General features: G+C 50.1%; 2 protein-coding genes across 3 annotated transcripts; both read left to right on the top strand.

The window, feature by feature from the left end:
- Positions 1 to 1,282: 1,282 nt before the first annotated feature.
- PIGO (phosphatidylinositol glycan anchor biosynthesis class O) lies at positions 1,283 to 8,773 on the top strand (the record flags this gene model as incomplete). Of its 2 annotated transcripts, XM_084238134.1 has the most annotated exons (11): positions 1,283 to 1,793; positions 2,749 to 2,892; positions 3,083 to 3,206; positions 3,509 to 3,668; positions 3,879 to 4,058; positions 4,880 to 5,104; positions 6,356 to 6,407; positions 6,930 to 7,136; positions 7,354 to 7,568; positions 8,422 to 8,492; positions 8,644 to 8,773. In XM_084238134.1, 11 exons carry the CDS (start codon positions 1,283 to 1,285, stop codon positions 8,771 to 8,773), a joined length of 2,019 nt encoding a protein of 672 aa, XP_084094260.1. The 2 variants fall into 2 exon arrangements, with proteins under 2 accessions (XP_084094260.1, XP_084094259.1); XM_084238133.1 differs by having other exon boundaries at positions 4,880 to 6,407.
- A 4,966-nt stretch (positions 8,774 to 13,739) lies between these two features.
- FANCG (FA complementation group G) lies at positions 13,740 to 19,679 on the top strand (the record flags this gene model as incomplete). Its single annotated transcript, XM_084238584.1, has 14 exons — positions 13,740 to 13,835; positions 14,277 to 14,367; positions 14,742 to 14,873; positions 15,100 to 15,302; positions 15,780 to 15,915; positions 16,077 to 16,207; positions 16,308 to 16,454; positions 16,882 to 17,033; positions 17,394 to 17,460; positions 17,718 to 18,007; positions 18,170 to 18,216; positions 18,408 to 18,563; positions 19,297 to 19,420; positions 19,571 to 19,679. 14 exons carry the CDS (start codon positions 13,740 to 13,742, stop codon positions 19,677 to 19,679), a joined length of 1,881 nt encoding a protein of 626 aa, XP_084094710.1.
- Between the last annotated feature and the right edge of the window lie 1,554 nt (positions 19,680 to 21,233).

Consider the following 21,233-nt stretch of genomic DNA (forward strand, 5'->3'; position numbering starts at 1 on the left):
AGTTAAGTTTAAGTCTTGATCCTTAGTCTTAACCAAGAATGGACAGTGGATCCCTGGCCTCTCCTAGTGCAGTCCCTTGTCCCCACTTTGCACCCCTGATTACCATAATCTCTCATCAAACCGCCCCCCTGGGCAAGCCCTGCGCTCCCCGCCGCACTGCCCCGAGGCGCCGGCAGATGGCGCCGGGGCGCCGGCGGGCCGCTCTGCCCCGCGCTCGCACCTCTGTGGTGTCTGGCAGCCGGCACGGCCGCTGCACTTCCGGGCGCTGTTCAAGGTGAGCCGGGGTCTCCCAAGCCCCTTCTCCCAGAAGTGAGGTGCAGGACCCCCGCTTCGGCTCGCACCCTGGGGCGCGCAGAGCCGGGGTCAGGGTGCGTCTGTGGAGGCCGAGCAGCCGCCGGAGGAGGCCGAGCCGCCCGACGCCCGCGTCCTGGTGAGGCCCCGCCGGCTCGAGACCGGCGCCCCAGCCTGCCGGGCGGGGGGCGGCGCCTCGGGTCCCCGGGCGTCCCGGCCGTCCGGAAGCGGAGCCGACTCCTCCCCTGCGCCCCTCGGCCCCCGCCAGGCGGCGTCCTCTGCCGGAGGCCGTGAGCTTCGGCCGCCACTGGGGTGTTGAGACGGGCGTTCCCAGGACATTTTACCACTTGGAATAAATTTCCCTCGTGGACTGTTTTTCAGCCTTAGGATCCCCAGGAATACAAGTGCAAATTCCTGCGCGCCACCCCCAAAGATCCTGCTTCCGTAGATCTGGGGCCTGGAAATAGGCATTTTATTTTATTTATTTATTTTTAAGATTTTCTTTATTTATACAAGAGCTGGGGTACAGGCCAGAGGCACAGGAGGGTGAGAGGATTCACCAGAGACAGAGCGGGGAGCAGCACAGGCACACGAACCGAAAGCACTGATGAGGGGAGCAGCGGGCGAGGCAGGAGAGGGCCGCCGCGCCATGTGGGTATCTCTCTGGTCGGCTGGGAATCGAACCCGCGCTGCAGAGGCTGCGGACAGCTTCACAGCACTGTGCTCAGCCCCCTGCGCCACTGGGGAGGCCTGGAAATAGGCATCTTAAGCTGCCGCTCCAAGTGGATGCCCATAGTCTGCAGCGCTGGACTTCAGAAACATTGTTATAACTGGTGGAGAGGAATATTACATTGGTTTGGTTGTGGGACTGTTTATCTTCAGGAAGACTTCCAAGAGGAAGTAATTCTAGGCGAGCTTTGTCATGAGCGACCAAAATACCCACTGGTTCTTTGCCCTACAGTGATGAATTCCCGCCCCTGCCACCACCAGGATGCAGAAGATCTCAGTGCTGCTGTTCCTGGCCTGGGTCAGCTTCCTCTTCTACGCTGGCATTGCCCTCTTCACCAGTGGCTTCCTGCTCACCCGTGTGGAGCTCACCAACCATAGCAGCTGCCAAGAACTCCCAGGCCCTGGGTCTCTGCCATGGAGAAGCCAGGGGGAGCCAGGGGCCTGCTGGATGGCTTCCCGTTTCTCCAGAGTTGTGTTAGTGCTAATTGATGCTCTACGATTTGACTTCGCCCAGCCCCAGCATTCACAAGTTCCTGGGGCGCCTCCTGTCTCTCTGCCCTTCCTGGGCAAACTGGGCACCTTGCAGAGGATCCTGGAGATTCAGCCCCATCATGCCAGACTCTACCAATCTAAAGCTGACCCTCCTACCACCACCATGCAACGCCTTAAGGCTCTCACCACTGGTTCACTGCCCACCTTTGTTGATGCTGGCAGTAACTTTGCCAGCTATGCCATAGTAGAAGACAATCTCATCAAGCAGCTCACCAGTGCAGGTTAGTCTGGACTAACTTGGAGACCTTGGCAGATTTCTTCTTTAGAAGTTCTTTAGAAACCAGAATTGTGGGTGTCCAGCTGCACGTTTGACTGTGTGGTGGGCATGGGGAGAAGAAAGAGACCAGGGCCCTGAATGCAAGGAGTGCAAGTCAGGGCTTTGTTTTTCTGGGGTTTCTAGTCTGTATGTTGGTTTTATTTTTGAGGGAGCGCCCAGTAAAGGGGAGGAGAGAGTTGAAGAGAGTATGTGCGGTCTGCTACTCTGTGGTGTGGAGGAGTGAGCAGAGAGACCCAGACTCTGTCCACTCACTCACTTACTTGGAAAAAACAAGATATGCCTAGGAAAACAGCAGCAGAGATAGCCAGGGACTGAAAATTAGCAGGGCCTTTTTTTTTTTTTTTTTTTTTTTTTTTAATTTTTCTAGAGGCATGTCTTATTTATTTATTTATTTATTATTTGTTTGTTTGTTTGGTTTATACATGCACTGGGTACAGTCAGAAGCGTGGGAGGGTGAGAGAATTCACCAGAGCCAGAGCGGGGAGCAGAGCAGGCAGAAGGACCGAAGTACACGGCTGAGGGGAGCAGCGGGCGGCAGGAGAGGTCTGCTCACCATGTGGGACCCACTTCCAGTGGCCGGGGAGCAGCCGGGGATCGAACCGGCTGCAGAGGCCGCAGGCAGCTTCGCAACCCAGCGCTCAACCGCTGCGCCACCGGGGAGGCCCCAGCAGGGCCTTTTGTTGGACTAAAGAATGAAAGGTCTGGGTAGAATGTGATTATCAGAGAAAGCTTACTGGAAGAAAATTGTAGACCTTGAAAGATAAAGAGTTGCTAGTTGGAATTGTTTTGCCTTAGAGTATGCAGTTGGGATTTCTGACAGATCTTCGAAGAACCTCTTCTTTTCTTTTCCTGAGCCCTGACTCTTGCTGCGGCCATAACCTACTCTCATGTCTCTGCAGGAAGGCGTGTAGTCTTCATGGGAGATGATACCTGGAAAGATCTTTTTCCTGGAGCTTTCTCCCAAGCTTTCTTCTATCCATCCTTCAATGTCAGAGACCTACACACAGTGGACAATGGCATCTTGGAACACCTCTACCCAACCAGTGAGCACAGGGCCAGAGGCAGGCCTGACTACCATTGGGCGCTGGGGCGGGGTGCCTCAGGCCACATATTCTGAGCCGCCAGTGGGTGTAATGACCTTGACTTGTTTACCTGGACATAGGAGTGTCAGAGCCTGGCTGGGGTTGAAGAGTGGGCTTTTGTCCCCTGTGCTCAGTGTTCTCCCCTTCACAGTGGACAGTGGTGAATGGGACGTGCTGATTGCTCACTTCCTGGGTGTGGATCACTGTGGCCACAAACATGGCCCTCACCACCCTGAGATGGCCAAGAAACTTAGCCAGATGGACCAGGTGATCCAGTGAGTGTGGGATATTGGCTGGGGGAGTGGGTTTGTGTGTGAGATTCTTAGGATATATGGTTCCAAGAGATAAAGTGCTTATCTTTTATCTTTTCTGACTGAATTCTGTCTTTTCTGGGCCTTTTTTCTGAAGCTAGGGGTCTCATCTATCTTGAGTAACTCAGCCTGTAGTTTTGACCAGTGGGTCATGACCAAAGAGGTGTCACGTCCTACTAATGGAAGTTATAACTAGGGGTGAATGAGATGAGCATCCGAGAAAACCTTTTCCATCCCCACATCCTGACATGTTTCTTGTCTCCTAGGGGACTTGTGGAGCGTCTGGAGAATGACACACTGCTGGTGGTGATTGGGGACCATGGCATGACCATGAATGGGGACCACGGAGGGGACAGTGAGCTGGAGATCTCAGCTGCACTTTTTCTATACAGTCCCACAGCCCTCTTCCCCAGCACCCCACCAGAGGTGAGGCCTGTGGTGTGCTTTGTCTGGTTTCCAAGTTTTCAACCTGCAGCATGATCCCAGCATCCTTGTGGATCCCTCCTTTTTAGGCCTCCAAATTCATGATCCTGGGCATTACCTGGGCTCATTTCCTACTTAGGCCCTTAATGTCTTCCATCTCAGACACTGACCGCAGCCCTGTGAGAACCCGCTGACTTTGTCCTTATCCTCTAGGAGCCAGAGGTAGTTCCTCAAATCAACCTAGTGCCAACGCTGGCCCTGCTGTTGGGCCTGCCCATACCATTTGGGAACATTGGAGAGGTGATGACTGAATTGTTCTCAAAAGTTGAAGACTCCCAGCTTCATTCCTCTGCTCTTGCCCAAGCCTCAGCTCTTCATCTCAATGCCCAGCAGGTAGGTAATGGGTGTGACTTCCAGGTGACAGAGCTAGGGTGGTCATGGGAGAGCACAGTGTCCTTTGTTCAGGTTTTTTTTTTAAAGATTTATTTATTTATGCATACAGGAACTGGGGCACAGGCCAGAGGTGTGGGGGGTGAGAGGATTCACCAGAGACAGAGTGGGGAACAGAACAGGAAGATTGACTGAAATACACTGCTGAGGGGAGCAGCGGGCGAGACAGGAGAGGTCTGCTGTGCCATGTGGGTAGCTCCCTGGCCAGGGATCGAACTTATGCTGCAGAGGCTGTCGATAACTTCATAGTGCTGTGCTTAACCCCTCGCGCCACCAGGGAGGCCCCCTTTGTTCAGTTTTAATACCATCCTTAGCACGTCCTCCTGACCCACCAAATCCTGGACAGAATTTAGGCCTTTGATTTCAAGTTACCCCATTTGGTAAAACCTATCTTTACTTTAATTTTAATATTTTTTAATATTAATTTTATTTTTATTTATTTTAATTAATTTTTAAAATATTTATTCATTTATGCATAGAACTGGGATATAGACCAGAGGGGTGGGGTGTGTGTGTGAGAGGATTCACCAGAGAGAGTGGGGAGCAGAACAGGCAGATCTACTGAAATACACTGCTTGAGGAGAGCAGCGGGCGAGATGGGAGAGGTCTGCTGCGCCATATGTGGGTTAGCTTCCTGCTCAGGGATCAAACTCAGGCCATAGAGGTGATAGTGCTGAGACTTCACCCCTCTGCCACCAAGGAGGCCCCTATTTCTGTCGTACTTTATATCTCTAACCACCTTCACCTCTTACCTGTTCTGCCAGGTATCCCGGTTTCTTCATACTTACTCGACTATGGCACAGGACCTCCGAGTGAAGGAGCTTCATCGACTGCAAAACCTCTTCTCCAAGGCCTCTGCTGACTACCAGCGGCTTCTGCAGAGCCCTCAGAGGGCTGAGGCAGCCCTCCAGACTGTGATTACTGAGCTGCAGCAGTTCCTGCGGGGAGTTCGGGCCATGTGCATTGAGTCCTGGGCTCGTTTCTCTCTGGTCCGCATGGCAGGGGGTGCTGCTCTCTTGGCTGCTGCCTGTGTTCTCTGTCTGCTGGTATCTCAGTGGGCAACATCCCAGAGCTTTTGCTTCCAGCCTCTCCTCTTAAAACCTGTGGCCTGGGGTCTGGCTGGGGCTCTTGTGTGTGCCGGACTCTTGCTCACTACTGGACTGATGCTAGATCCAGTGGTGCTAGGGGCTCTGGCTGCTGTGGGCTCACTTATGCCTTTTCTGTGGAAAACCTGGCCTGGCTGGGGGTCCAGGAGGCCCCTGACTGCCCTGCTTCCCATCCCTGGGCCTGTCCTGTCACTCCTGCTGATTCGCTTTGCTGCTCTCTTTTCTGATAGTTTTGTTGTAGCTGAGGCCAGGGCTACCCCCTTCCTTTTGGGCTCACTTATCTTGCTCCTGATTGCCCAGCTTCACTGGGAGGGCAAATTGCTGCCAGCTAAGTTACTCACAATGCCCCGCCTTGGCTTTTCTGCCCCAACAGGCCCCCCAAGGCACAATGGCGCTCATGCCCTGGGGCTTGGAGTTGGGTTGCTTTTATGTATAAGATTAGCTGGGCTATTTCATCGCTGCCCTGAAGAGACGCCTGCCTGCCGCTCCTCTCCATGGCTGAGTCCCCTGGCATCGATGGTGGGTGGTCGAGCTAAGAATTTGTGGTATGGCGCTTCTGTGGGAGCACTGGTGGCCCTGTTAGCCGCTGTGCGCCTGTGGCTTCGCCGCTATGGCAATCTCAAGAGTCCTGAGCCCTCTGTGCTCTTTGTGCGCTGGGGGATGCCCCTGATGGCACTGGGCACTGCTGCCTACTGGGCATTGGCATCGGGGGCAGACGAAGCACCCCCACGTCTCCGGGCCCTGGTCGCTGGGGCATCAGTGGTGCTGCCTAGGGCTGTGGCAGGATTGGCCGCTTCAGGGCTCATGCTGCTGCTCTGGAGGCCTGTGACGGTGCTGGTGAAGGCCGTGGCTGGGGTGCCAAGGACCAGGACTGTCCTCACTCCCTTCTCAGGCCCTCCCACTTCTCAGGCTGACCTGGATTATGTGGTTCCTCAAATATACCGACACATGCAAGAGGAGTTCCGGGGCCGGCTAGAGAGGATCAAATCTCAGGGGCCCCTGACTGTGGCTGCTTATCAGTTGGGGAGCGTCTACTCAGCGGCCATGGTCACGGCCCTCACCCTCTTGGCCTTCCCACTTCTGCTATTGCATGCCGAGCGCATTAGCCTCGTGTTCCTGCTTCTGTTTCTGCAGAGCTTCCTTCTCCTGCATCTGCTTGCTGCTGGGATACCCATCACCACCCCTGGTAAATACATTATCTCAGCCCTGATTGATCCAAGGACAGTAGTGATGTGAGTCGGCCCCTCTTGTTTCCAGGGAGGTGTTCCTCAGAGTCTCAGGCCCCACACAGTTGGGAAGGTTGTCCTGGTGTCCTCTCTTACCTGCGATAGCCAGGCTGACGGGTCTCAGGGTCAGCAGGGTTCACTGCTGGGAGACAAGGAGTTCTCTTCATACTCATTTCTTAGGGAAATGCTGCACCCTCCTGAGTGCATGTTCTAGTTTTCCAGTGATGAAAATGGCAAATTATGAGTATATGACATCATAGCAAGCTGTGTGTATATGAGAGGCAGAAAGAGATTGACCACAGTGAGGTCTGTTAGCATAACGGGGCCTTGTGCCACAGGAATTAGAATAAAGAGTGTGGACTTTCTGGCAGCTGGGGTGATGGGTGCGTGGCTGTATATAAGAATCAGCACTGATGATCAGAGGGTACTGGGCTTTGAGTTAGGGAATAGGATGTGGCTATAAGGCATGTCTCTCTCCTCAGGTCCTTTTACTGTGCCATGGCAGGCAGTCTCTGCTTGGGCCCTCATGGCCACACAGACCTTCTACTCCACGGGCCACCAGCCCGTCTTTCCAGCCATCCATTGGCACGCAGCCTTTGTGGGATTCCCAGAGGGTCATGACTCATCCACCTGGCTGCCTGCTTTGCTGGTGGGAGCCAACACCTTTGCCTCCCATCTCCTCTTTGCAGGTAACTCCTCCTTCCTCCCTTGCTTCCGTTGCTTCCTCTGGCTTTGTGAAAGGAAACGGAGCCTCTGGATTTGAGTGGGGTGGTGTGATTTTGTTGGATCTTTGGCATCCTTTGGCCTGTGCTAACTGGAACCTGAGCCGACAAGGGTGGTGGGAGTCAGGGTGGGAGTGCCTGGTCTCTGGTCCTATATTGATTCTAGCCCTGCCCTCCGAGGCAGTAGGTTGTCCATTGCTGCTACTCTGGCCCTTCCTGTGTGAGAGTCAAGGGACCCGGAAGAGGAGGCAGCCCCCAGGGGGTGAAGCTGAGGCCAAAGTCAGGCCTGAGGAGGAGGAGGAGCCACTGATGGAGATGCGGCTCCGAGATGCACCTCACCACTTCAATGCAGCATTGCTGCAGCTGGGTCTCAAGTACCTCTTCGTCCTTGGTATTCAGGTGGGTGCAGGGGAGAGATCATGGAGTTAGTGACTTTTTCTTTTTCTTTTTTTTTTAAAGATTTATTTATTTATTTATACAAGCACTGGGTATAGTCAGAAGCGTGGGAGGGTGAGAGAATTCACCAGCGCCAGAGCGGGGAGCAGAGCAGGCAGAAGGACCGAAGCACACTGCTGAGGGGAGCAGCGGGCGGCAGGAGAGGTCTGCGTGCCATGTGGGACCCTCCTCTGGTGGCCGGGAGCAGCCGGGGATCGAACCGGCGCTGCAGAGGCTGCGGGCAGCTTCGCAACCCAGCGCTCAACCTCTGCTCCACCAGGGAGGCCCGTTAGTGACTTTTTCTTATATATACATAACTATCTTTCATACTTGGCCAAAACTCTGAGAGAAAGCCTTGACTAAGGTACCGTGAATGGCAGAATTAAGACTTGAACCTGAGTCTCCTTAATCCTAGTTTTGGATCGTTTTCGCTCTGTAAGCGAGCTAGATCAGATTGCATTTGAGGGTTACCCTATTAGTGGAAATACTGGGAAAGCTGAAGTGATGGCCAGGATTCTTTCCCAAGCTGTGATTATGGATCCCCCACCTTTCCTTCAGAGGCAGAAGGTGTGACTTACATCTCCCTCTACCCTTGGAGGCAGAGCCTGACTATTAGCAGCTCAGGATAGTGCTTGACCAAGGTCACACAGTAAGTCAGGACAAAAAACAGCTTTCCTAACTCCTGGTACAGGTTTTATTCCACTGACACACACTACTTCCCTGTTCTTCCCTTTCTTCACAGGGGCTGATGGCAGTTCTTTCTGACCCACTTCCTCCTCCCCTTCCCAAGTAACTCAAACCCCTTCTCCTCCCTTAGATTCTGGCCTGTGCCTTGGCAGCCTCCATCCTCCGCAGGCATCTCATGGTCTGGAAGGTGTTTGCTCCCAAGTGAGTAGATTTGCTTAAGAAATAGAGGTGGTGGGGAGGGTGAAGCCTAAAGCAAAGACTGAACATCTAGGGTGGACACTTTTACCTCTGCAGGGAAAATACTCTGGATTTACTCTCAGTGTCCCTTGAGATCCTCCACCTGTCTTTGCAGGTTCATTTTTGAGGCTGTGGGCTTCATTGTGAGCAGCGTGGGACTTTTCCTGGGCATCTCTTTGGTGATGCGAGTGGATGGTGCTGTGAGCTCCTGGTTCAGGCAGCTAGTTCTGTCGCAGCAGAGGTAGCCTAGGTGCAGGTGCTGGTTCCTGGCCATGGGGAGAACTAGAGAACAATCTAGCCTGGCTGGTATGGGTGATGGATCATCTGCAAGAGAGGCTCATCTATACTTCTTCCCACCATGCAGCCAAGAACTACTGGCATCTGGGACTTCATTATTTTATAATTCAAAATTATAGTGGGGTCTTATCCCTAAATCCTACTTTGGATCCATCTGAGGGACTGGGGGATGGCCTCCAAAGTGGAATAAAATAATAATGTAAATATGTGTGTCTGAGATGTGGGGAAGCTCCCACTGTCCTTATAAGGGGCCAGAGGAAGGGTCATTCTCCCCTCCCACCAGGCACACATGGATCAACCATCTTATACAGACCTGATTACACTTGAGAACCTTTGGAAAATGTTTGGAGTTGTCTGAATTCACTTCCCAGGCCTCTTCCCATATCATTCTTATTTCCTTCCTATCATTTTCCTTTGCCATGCAAGGTATTCAGTTCTTATGCTTTGATGGATAACAGGTGGCTAAAAAGACACATCCAGGCGTTGTGCAGCACACAGGCTGTGTGAGGCCCAGGATACTGTTCTTTCCTCCTCACTATGTCCTTCTGCTCTAGAACACCCTTTGCCCTTTACTTTTTTGGAGGCCTCCTACTTTTAACAATCTATGCTGCATTTTATCAGAACTACTTGCCCATTTTATACAGCATTTCACCTGTTCTGCTGATTATTCCTGACCTGAAACCAAAACTATGAATCTAATATTCCCCATACACGTGTCCTTTGTCCTCCATCTACCTCACTACTGCTGTGCCATGATATGCTGCCAAGAAATCCTCATGGAAATGTCCATCAAAGGAGTGAGGAGAAGCCCTTTTGCTCCTTTAAATTGGTGGATACAACTACTAAGCATTTAGTGAGCAGTGACCTTGTAAGAAGGATAAAAATGACCATCCTCAACTCCCATCAGAGTGACTACAGATCCGGGCCCCTCACCTTATTTCTTAGTCAGGCCTCCTGCCACCTTTTTTGCAGGGGGAATCCCTTTTCTGAAGCCTAAGGATAGTTCCCTGAACTGACAACCACTGTCTATTTCCTTTTTCTTCTATCTACACGATTTTTTTAAGAGAAAGATATTATATTGATTTACACTATTAAGTATTTTTACCCCTTTTACTTGACATCAAAGAGCCCATTTTTTAAGAGCTTTTTTGAGGTACAATTTACCATAAGATTCACCCATTTAATGAGTACATTTGCATGATTTTTAGTACATTCACAGAGTTAGACAGCCATTGCCACCATCAACTTTGGGACATTTTCATCAATGCAAAATGAGACCTGATACTCTAGCACCATCTAACCCTCTCAATCTCCACCCCTAACCCGAGGCAACTACTCATCTACTTTGTGACTATGATAGTCCTCATTCTCCCCCCCACCCCATCTACTCTTACTTTCCATGATTTCTGTTAGTCAGGGGCCAAAAATATTAGGTACAATACAATTATTTTGAGAGGGACCACATTCACATCACTTTTTAAAGTGTATATTGTTATAGTTATTCTATTTTATTATTGTTAACCTCTTTACTGTGCCTAATTTATAAATTAAACTTTATTGTAGGTCTGTATAGGACATACATTGAAGGAAAAAGTAGTATATATGAAGTTCTGTCCTATCCATGGTTTCAGGCATCCCGTAGGGGTCTTGGAACATCTCCCCCATGGGTAAGGGAAGAATACTGTATATTTGCCAATTGTAGACTAGTTTTATAGAAACACAGGCTTTTGTGACTGGCTTCTTTCAGTCAACATAATGTTTTTTGAGGTACACCCATGTAGTGGCATGGATGACTACCTCTTTTTGGGGACGGATAAAATTCATACAACATTAAAGTGTACAATTTACTGGTCTTTATTTAGGACATTCATAGTGTTGTGCAATCACCACCATTATCTAATTCCAGAACATTTCCATCACCCTTAAAAGAAACTTCTTACTCATATATAGACACATCCTGACCCGCATTGTCCCCAATCTCTGACAACCACAATCTGTTTTTTGTCTCTTTTTTGTCTGTTCTACACATTTCATATAAATGGGAGCATACAATATGTGGCCTTTTCTGACTGGCTTTCACTCAGCCTGATGTTTCCAAGCTTCATCCATATTGCAGCATGTACTAGTAGTACTTTATTTTTTATGGCCAAATAATATTCCAGTGTATGGATATGTCACATTTTGTTTATCCATTCACCCATTGATGGACATTTGGGTTATACATGCTTTTTGGTTATTGTGAATAATGCTGCTTTGAATATTCACAAATAAGTATTTGCACATGTTTTTTATTTCTTTTGGGTATATACCTAGTGGTATATCATAGAATTGCTATGTTATATGATAACTGTGTGTTTAACTTTTTGAGAAACTGCCAGTCTATTTTCCAAAGGTGCTATACTGTTTTACATTGCCACCAGCAGTGACTAGGGTACGACTTTCTGCACGTCCATGCCAACATTTATATTTAATTCTAATCATCCTGGTGGGTATAAAGTGGTATCTTGTGCTTTTGGTTTGTACGTCCTTGGTGACTAATGATGTTGGGCATCTCTTCTTGTGTTTATTGAAGAACTGTCCAGATTTTAAAAATTTTTAATTGAGTTATAAGCATTGTTTATATAGATTGCTTATATTTCTGGATACAAATTCCTTATCAGATACCCTATTTGCAAATATTTAAATCATTTGCTGAACTTTTTTCATTTTTGTCATAATGTCCTTGAAGCACAAAATTTTAAAGTTTGAGGAAGTCTAATTAATCTTAATTTTTCCCTTTCCTTTGTTGCTTCTACTCTTGGTGGCATGTGTAAGAAACCATTGTCAGGTGCCACAATGTAGTTTAAGAAAGTTTTCATCATTTCCCTCAAAATCTTGGTACTGTGTTTACAACTATTCCCAAACCTACTGCAGGAGACTGATCTGTTTTCCATTTAAATTTGTCCTTTCTGGAAATTCATAAATGAAATCATGCTATCGTGTAATATGTCATCTTTTGGTCTGGCTTATGTGACTTAGAATAAAAATTTTTAAGACGCTTGTTGATGCGTTTATCACTTTTTTGCCCTTTTCTATTGCAGATCATTTTCCACTATGCCTATGATCATTTGCTGGATACTTGTATTTTCTATTTTTAGTTACTATGAATATTTTTAAGCTAAAGTTTGCATACAGGTCTTGCTATAGAAATACTTCATTTCTCTTTGGGAGATTTCTTGGAGTAGAATTACTGGATATTATGTTAAACTTATGAATAACTTTTTTAAAAAGATTATTTATTTATTGGAACCTCCCTGGTGGCACAGGGGTTAAAGACAGTGCTATCAAGCTATAGCCAGCCACTGCAACACCGAGTTAGATCCCAGGCCAGGGAGGTGACCCACATAGCGCAGCAGACCTCTTCTGTCTTGCCTGCTGCTCCGCTCGGCCGGGTATTTCAGTAGATCTGCCTGTTCTGCTTCCTACTTTCTCTGGTGAATCCTCTCACTCCCCCACACCTCTGGTCTACACCCCAGTTCTTGTATGCATAAATACACTGCTGAGGGGAGCAGTGGGTGAGACAGGTGAGGTCTGCTGTGCCACCATGTGGATTGCTCCCTGCTGTGGTTGGCGATATCTTGATTTGATAGCTGTGTCTTTAATCCCTGCGCCACCAGGGAGGGCCCACTTATAAGTAACTTAAAGAAACTGGCAAACTTTTTCAAATTAACTGTATCTGTTATGCTAAGACCACCAAAGTATAAGGGTTCCATTTGGTACATAGCTTCACCAACATTTAGCATTATCTGTGTTTTTTATTGCAATCATTCTATGTGTATGTGCATAGTGGTATCTCTTGGTTTTCATTTGCATTACCCTGGTGGCTAATGACGTTGAGCCCCTTTTTTTATGCTTCTTAGCCATTTGCATATCTTTTTTTAAGGTTCTTATTCGTTGACTTTCCCCCCATCTTAAAAGTGTTTTTTTTTAAAAAAAATTTTTTTTTAATTGTTGAGAATTACATATTGTGGATACAAGTCCACTATGAGGCATGTGATGTACAAATAGCTTCTTACACTTTGTGATTTTCTTCAATTTTACTGATAATCTTGGTAGCACAATATTTTAATAAAGCCCAACTTACCCATTTTGAATTGATTTTATGTACTGCAAGGGTCGCAGTTTTGTTTTGTTATTTTGCATACATACATCCAAGTCTCCTAGCTCCTACTGTTGAAAGAATTGGGCTTTCACTGTATCTCTAAGCAGTACAGAACGCACAAGCACAGGGCTGCACTGACAACACGCGGTTGAACAGCCTGGTGAACGTGTAGGTGCTAGAATGGTGGCCGACAGGCGGATTACCGAGGGCTTCCGTCTCCAGTCCCTTCCTTTTGGACACAATCTCTGCCGGGACCGGACTCGCTGGAGGACTTGCTCTGCTGAACTACGACTCCCAGAATGCCCCGCGCGCGCCAGGGCGGCGTGTGGAGCGTGGCTGCGGCCGGGGGCTGACCCGGCCGCGCGCGGAGATCGATTGCTCCGGACTGTTCTCCCGCGCGCGCCGGGCTGGCGGGAGAGCGAGCCGCACGGCGCCCCCAACCTGGCACACCCCCTGACCGCGGCGCTCCCCCTGCCACCCCCACCGCCGGCCTTGGGCCCCTTCATGCTCTCTCACTGGCGGGTCTGGACTCATTTCCTTCGAGTTTGCCGCGGAGACTAACCCTGGAAGAGGGTTTCTCCGGCCCGGCCCACCAATGAGGCGCAGGTGGTCGCCCGGGTAGGCGAGCCGAGTTCGCCTTTCCCGCAGAGGGCGGCAGGCCGTCCCCACAGGGACCCCCACGCGAGCGACGGGACCGCGCCGCGCCCGGGCGGCGGCTTCGGCGGGGCCAGACGTCCATCCTTCAGCAACCCCGTCCAGGTGGCCGAGGCACCATGTTCTACCAGAGCCCTCTGGGCTCCTCACCCCCGCACGCCAACTGCCTGGACCTGTGGAAGGAAAAGAACGACCAGCTAGTTAAACAGGCCAAGGTAACGAGCTGCTGGACCCTCGCTTTGTCCCAATATATCAAAAAGAGGGGGGCTCCCTGGTGGCGCAAGGGGTTAAGCGTCAGCACTATCAAGCAGTGCCAGCCACTGCTGCACGAGTTCGATCCCCGGCCAGGGAGGTGACCCACATGGCGCAGCAGACCTCTCCTGACTTGCCCGCTGTATTGCAGTGGATCTGCCTGTTCTGCTCCCTACTCTGTCTCTGGTGAATCCTCTCACTCCTCCCTCGCACTTCTGGCCTGTACCCCAGTTCTTGTATGCATAAATAAATGTTCAAAAAGAGGGTTCTCAATGGATTTGCCCCCCCCCCCCCCGCTGAGGTTGACACCTGCCCCTCCCCTGGCCGAAAATGACTGGAGAATGACATCTCTTGGCATTGTTGCAAGGGGGGAGGTAAATGACACTCCATCTCACATTTGGCAGGTGGCTCAGACCTCTGGTCTGCCTCTGAGGCAACAGCATTTGGCTCAAGATGCACTGGAAGGATTCAGGGGACTCCTCCATAGCATGCAGGGTAAGCAGGCCCCTCCTCAGGACAGTCAGTAGCCCCCCTTCACAGCCTAGAATTTGTTCTTCTACATCTCTATTTGTGGTGTTTAATCAAGGGACAGAGGGCCATTTTTTTAAGGCAGAGGAAATACCGGTCTGGAATCTCTCCATTCACACCACACACACACACAATCTCTCCGTTCTCACCACACACACACACGCACGCACACACGCGCGCAGCATTTGAAGTAAGTTTCAGGATGGTCAACGTCCAAAGTCTGTCCAAAGGATAGGCTCTTTATTGAGACTGTTTTGGTTATGGTGATCATTAATTTGGTTTCAAATTTGGGGACTTTTTCATGGGGGGACCTTTTGCGAGGGCCACATTTGTTGTTCCAGGGCTCCCTGTGACTGTTCCTGTCCTTCCCTTGGAATTGACTGTTACCTGCAACTTCATTACCCTGAGGGCAAGCCTGGCCCAGGGATTCGTTGAGGACCTGGCACAGGATATCCAGCAGGGTCTAGATAGAGGTGAGAAGCAGAGATTGCCTTCTTTGCCCCTGCCAAAATCAGTGTGGGTTTGACTTCCCACAAAGGGAGAGAGAGGGGCAGTATAATCCGCCAACTCCATGGAGAGATCCTCCATGTGCTTCTCAGATGAGGGGTGCCTTTGTGATCTTTGTGCTCTTGAAGAAAAGGAAAGCCAGAAATGAGGTGCCATCTCGGCTAAGTGTGTGTGTGTGTGTATACTCTACAGTGCTGGAGACCCAGGAGCAGCCGGGACTCAAGCTGGAATATGGGGTCAAGGGGCTGTGGAACTCTGTGTTCCAGGCTTCTTCCCTTTTGCCCGAGCTGCTCCCTATCCTGCATCACCTGGCTGGCCTGCAGGCAGCCCTCTGGCTGGTCAATGACCGCCTTAAGGACCTGACCTTGTTGCTGCAGACCCTGAATAGCAGTCAGGTAATGTGGGATGTGACCTGGATCTAATGGTCTCTTCCCTCCTCCCGCCCCTTCTAGCTGCAGTAACATCACCTGATGTGCTGGAAAGGCTACTGCACTGGTAGTCAGAAGACTTAGGGACACAGGTTACCTTGCTGTGGGTGGTCCTTCATTTAGGGGATTCTTTTGGGAGTGATTTTGAAATAGTTTCATGATGTTGGGTACGGTTAGAGCTCTCATGACCTTGCTGATGACCTTGCTCTCATGACCTGCCAGCCAGTTACTCATCAGTAACTCAAACTTGGTCCTCACCCTTTGTGTTCCTGGGTTTATCCTGATTGAAGGGCCACACTACAATAGATCACCACTGAAGATAGCTCTTCAGCTATCTGTTAGAATAAGAATCAGGAGGATCCTTAAGCTCAGGGTCCAACCATGATAGACTAAGATAAGACAAGACAGGGTGATTACAGTCTCTGATCATCCTTTTCTTCCCAGAATGAGGCTTCAGAGGATCTGATCCTACTTCTAAAAATGTGGAGTCCCCCAGCTGAGAAGTCAGATGCCCCACTGACCCTGCAGGATGCTCGGGGCTTACGTGATGTCCTTCTGACAGCATTTGCCTACCGCCAAGGTTAGCTCACAGTCTACTTGTCCCTTACTACCTCTCCCTGTCTTAAGGGGTCCTCTGAGCTCATGCCCTCCCTGTTATGTCCCATTTAGCTCAAAGGAATTTCTCTTATTCCTCATCATGCCCCCTGCCTTTCTCTAAACTCACACTCTGATTGCTCTCAGGCCTTCAGGAGCTTATCAGTGGGAGCCTGCCCAAGGCACTGAGCAGCCTGCATGAAGCAGCCTCAGGTCTGTGCCCACGGCCTGTGTTAGTTCAGGTGTACACAGCCCTGGCTATCTGTCTCCGAAAGATGGTAAAGACAGCCCCGGGGTGGGCTGGGAAAAGCGTGGGTGCTATGAACAGCTTTCTGCTTTGTGAGAATAACTGAGGCTTGTATACTCTCATCCCTCTAGGGAAATCCACAGAGAGCTCAGCTGTACTTGGTTGCAGCCCTGAAAGGGGGATCAACCTGGGGTCTCCCACTTCTGGAGGCCTCTAGGCTCTATCAACAACTGGGAAACACAGAAGCAGAGCTGGAGAGTCTGGAGCTGTTAGTTGAGGTAAGGAGCTCTGCAAGGTGAAGACAGAGGGTGGAAGATTACTGAGGTGCTTATGACTTAGAATGACTTATGACTTGGAATGACTTAGTCAAGGTGTAAGTAGAAGGAAGGATGGCTCCCAAAGATTGTAAATATGCTTCTTTCTATTTTTTAAAAAGATTTGTTTTTTTTATTTATGCATACAAGGGCTGTGGTATATACCAGAGGTGTGGGGGTGAGAGGATAAACAGAGACAGAGTGGGGAGCAGAACAGGCAGATCCACTGAAATGCACTGCTGAGGGGAGCAGTGGGTGAGTCAGGAGAGGTCTGCTGCACCATGTGGGTCAGCTCCCTGGCTGGGGATCAAACTCGTGCTTCATAGTGCTGACCCTTAACCCCTTGTACCACCAGGGGGGACCCAGCTTCCTTTTTTTTTGTGCTTTTTAGGCGTTGAGTCTTACTCATAGCTCTCAAGCTCCCCAGCTTCTCACTGAGGTAGAGTTGCTGCTCCCACAACCTGACCCAACCTCACCCCTTCACTGTGGCACACAGAGTCAAGCCAAGTACCTACTAGCAAGTCGATGCCTACAAACAGGAAGGTAAAGTTCCACCTTCCTCACCTGAGCTTTTCTTCTCACCTCTGATACCTCTTCTGGGTGTGCCTCTGCTTCTGTTCTGGCAAGTCTAAGGGATAGATGAGTTGTTAGGATACACCTTTACTCCTTAGCCTCCTACCTTGCCCCTGAATCTGAACTGAGGGCTCTTCACCCAGATTAATCTCTGTATCTTTAAAACTCTGAAAGTTTCCTTCCCAGTTCATTCTGTAAGTAAGGTAGATCCATACTGAGCCAGGGTTGGATCCTCCCCTCCCTTGGGCCCTTGAGCATTTCTGTTAACTAATAGCTCTTGGTGGGCTCTATTAGGGCCTAAGCTCAGGCTCATGGGCTTTGACTCCTCAGGGCAGAGGATGCTGCAGAACATTACTTGGATCTGCTGGCCCTGTTGTTGGATGACTCGGTGCCAAAGGTGGGTATATCTTCAAGGTTCTCTGGGATGGGAGGGTTGGAGTCCCCTCTGGGGTAGAGGATTGCTGTTTTCTGTTGTTTTATTTCTCTGCTGCTGTTCAGGCTGTCGAATGTGGGGGACCAGACAAGGAGTGCTTCCCAGAGCAAGGGGTAAGAGCAACAAGCAGTGGGTAGTCTCTTTGTGGCATCAGAACCATGACTAGATTGGGGATGGTGGTTCATCCCTTTTTAAAACACCGTATCCTCTTTTCATCCCAGTTCTCCCCACCCCCGGGCCTCCCAGGGCCCTGTATGCCTGAGGTATTCTTGGAGGCAGCTGCAGCGCTGATCCAAGCAGGCCGAGCCCTTGATGCTTTGACTGTATGTGAGGAACTGCTCGGCCGCACATCGTCTCTGTTACCCAAGATGCCCTGGCTGTGGGAAGATGCCAAAAAAGGAACCAAGGAGTCATCACACTGCCCACTCTGGGTCTCTGCCACCTACCTGCTTCAGGGCCAAGCTTGGGTGCAACTGGGGGCCAAAAAAGAAGCCATTAGTGAGTTTAGCAGGTGAATAAGTGATTTTATCAGGAAGCCAACCAGGGCTCTGGGGGAAGTGTGGAGGGATACTTTTCTGATTGAGACTTAAGTTGGTGACCTCCATTGTAACCTGCTCACCCCAGAGATTCTGAGATTGATTCTTCTTCACCCCTGTTCCATGTCCTACTTCAGGTGCCTTGAGCTGCTCTTCCGGGCCACACCTAAGGACAAAGACCAAGGTACTCTATGCTCTCTCAATTTTCTTCTTCCTTCCTGGAAGTGGTGGTGGTAAATGTTAGTTTTATTTCCATGTGTCCCAGCCCTCAAGAGATTAAGAAAACAACTCTGGATATAAGAAGAAATAGAGGGGTACTTGGGGTTTTTGGGGACTGGCTGGAAACACACTTCTTGACTTTGGACTGATTTCCAGGCCCAGTTTCCAAATGTGAGCAGGGTTGTACATCTGATGTGATGCTACAACACCTTCGTGTTGCTGCCCTCATTAGTCGTGGACTAGGATGGGTAGCCAGTGGCCAGGATACCAAAGCCCTACAGGACTTCCTCCTCAGTGTGCAGATGTGTCCAGGTATGTATGCTTGCATGACATCAGCTTTGCGCAGAAGCCCAAGGACAGAGAGGCCATGAGGGAGGTATGTGGGGACAAATGAGAGTGATGTTTCCAGTTAGGAGGCGTGCTTGGGATTATAGTACATGTACCCAGGGATATACCAAAGTGTGCAGATATATGCAAGACATAGGTAAGTGTGTACTAAGGCTTCTCAGGAGTTCCTTAACTTTCCCAATGCCCTCAAACACAAAGACCATGTTTGTGCTGGCAATGTGTTGCTAGGAACAGAGCCAGGGCCTTCCTGGTGGCACAGCGCGTTTAGCGCAGCGCTGTGAAGCTGTCCGCAGCCTTTGCATGACTGGTTCGATTCCTGGCCGGCCAGGGAGATTCCCACATGGCACAGCAGACCTCTCCTGTCTCGCCTGCTGCTCCCCTCAGCAGTGTATTTCAGTCAATCTGCCTGTTCTGTTCCCTACTCTGTCTCTGGTGAATCCTCTCACCCTCCCGTGTCTCTGGCCTGTACCCCAGCTCTTGTATGCATAAATAAATAAATCTTTGGGAAAAAAAAAAGGAGCAGAGCCAGCTGAGCTTTTCGTCCTGGGCAGACAGTGGGACCCTGGGATAGGAGTGGTTGGGAATGATCTCTTGGTTCCATGTGTGAACCAGACTAGGCCTCAGTTTCCTTTTTTATAAAATGATGCTTAAAGCTGTGTGAAGTTCTAAGGCTCTGTACTCTGGGGTGGGGTTACAGGTAATCAGGATGCCTCCCTTCACCTGCTTCAGACTCTGAGAAGGCTGAATCGGAAGAATGAGGCCACTGCTCTCTGGGGGAAGCTGGAGGCCCAAACTGAATTGCCACAGGAGAATGCTGCATGGTAAGAGTGAGGCCTGCTGGCTTAGGACTGATGGGCAGTTGCCATCCTGGAGTTCTTGGCCTGTTGGGGGTGGTAGTGAATGAAAGGAGGAAATGGCTGCCCATCCATCTGCCTATCCTTCACTCAGACATCACCCTTTTTGTTCTCCAGGTCTCCCCCTCTCTACTTAGAAATCTGTTTGAGCTGGATCCATCCCCCTGACCGTGAAACCCTTCTTGAAGAGCTTCGGACATCTGTGCTGGAGCCTTGTGACCTATAACTGCCATGTTTCTAAGAGTCTGCGGCCCCAGTGGGCCATCTCCCTGTGGACTTTTTTTTAACCATTCTTGGGGATGTGACTGTAGCTGACCATTCCTATATGTCTGGCACTGGAGAGGTTGGCGATAGTCCTATGAAATTTGGCCTAGTTATTGCCATTCTGGTTCCAGTGGAAGCCCTTATTATCAATGAGACATTGACTTTTTTCATGGTATCCTTTTTTTCTCTTTCCTCATTTGTTGTATTGAGTAAAATCTTATATTTATCTCTTGTCTGCCTACTTACATATACTTGAGTGGGAAAAATTTCCCAGCTTCCTGATTCATTTGAGTGCTGGTTGTCTAAGATGCCATCTCCCAAAATCACCTGCCTTATGATCTTGAGGTCTGGGTAGAAGAAAGGGCTGCAGGAATCCTTATTCAGGAAGGAGTTGCTTTAGTCCTTCCCATTGTCTAAAATCAGAACCCCAGGGAGCTAGAATTTTGTGCAAGATGACAGAATGAGTGGAATTGGGTCTGGAAGGTGTTCTGGGCAGGTCTTTCAGTACAAGGGTAGATATTTGATTCTGAGAGGGGAAGAATAGGAAGTCTTAGAGGGACTGAGACTCTCAGATCCCTGCCCTAATCTCAAATTCTAGAAATTTGGGGTTGCCACTAAAAGCTAATTATTAAAATGGTGTAGCAGGCTCTTTGCGCCTCAGCTCTTAAAGTTAGCGTGCAATTCTCTTGCTCTTTGGGCTCCATTGAATATGCTGTGTGTCCTGTGGTTGCCTTTTGACCCCTCTCTGGACTTGCATGCCCTCCCTTCTCCAGCCATGAATAATACTATAGCCCGGTAAGAGAGGACCTGTGTACCCCCTGAGGAACTAAAGCCTGTGGGATGGGGAACTAAAGTATGTGCCTCCTGAGGAACTAAAGCCTGAGGGTGCGTGGACAATTGGGCAGGAGTGAATTGAGAGCTGGGGTGCTGGTCAAGGAGTCCAGAGTAGGGGTGGCTCGTGTTTTGAAGGAATAAGGAGAGAGGCTTTCGGGTTTTGGAAAACAAGATGAGTGTGTAAGTTATTACAACAGCACTAGATCAACACAAGAGTTCAGTCCATTGTGCCAGGCCCTTCCAACAGGATAAGATTAGGAGCCAATGAAGGGGAGCCAAGTGGGAGAGACCGCCCCCAAGGATTAAAGGCTCTTTTCTGGCCAGTCGCTCTGGCCCCATTCCCTCCACTGATTGGCCGGGAGTCCCGATCCGTCGAGGAAGCGTAGCCCTGCGGCCAATGGACGTGGCGTTACTAGGCGTGTTGCATCGCCGAGGCGGGAGCCCGGCCGCCAGCGAATTTCCTGATTGGCTCGGGGCCGCGGGTTGCTGGGGAGAGGCGCGGAGAGGCGGGCGGGCGTCGCCAGGGCGGGCGCTGATTGGCCGGCGGGGGAGCCGCTCTCCTTCCGATGATTCGGCTCTTCTCGGCTCAGTCTCCGCCAAGCGTTCGCAGCCGTCGTTTGAGTCGTCGCTGCCGCTGCCCCCTCGCGGATCGGGACCAGCGCCGCCCGCCCGCCCGCCGCCC

Source organism: Talpa europaea (assembly GCF_964194135.1).
Source record: "Talpa europaea genome assembly, chromosome: 7".
Classification (NCBI taxonomy): Eukaryota; Metazoa; Chordata; class Mammalia; order Eulipotyphla; family Talpidae; genus Talpa; species Talpa europaea.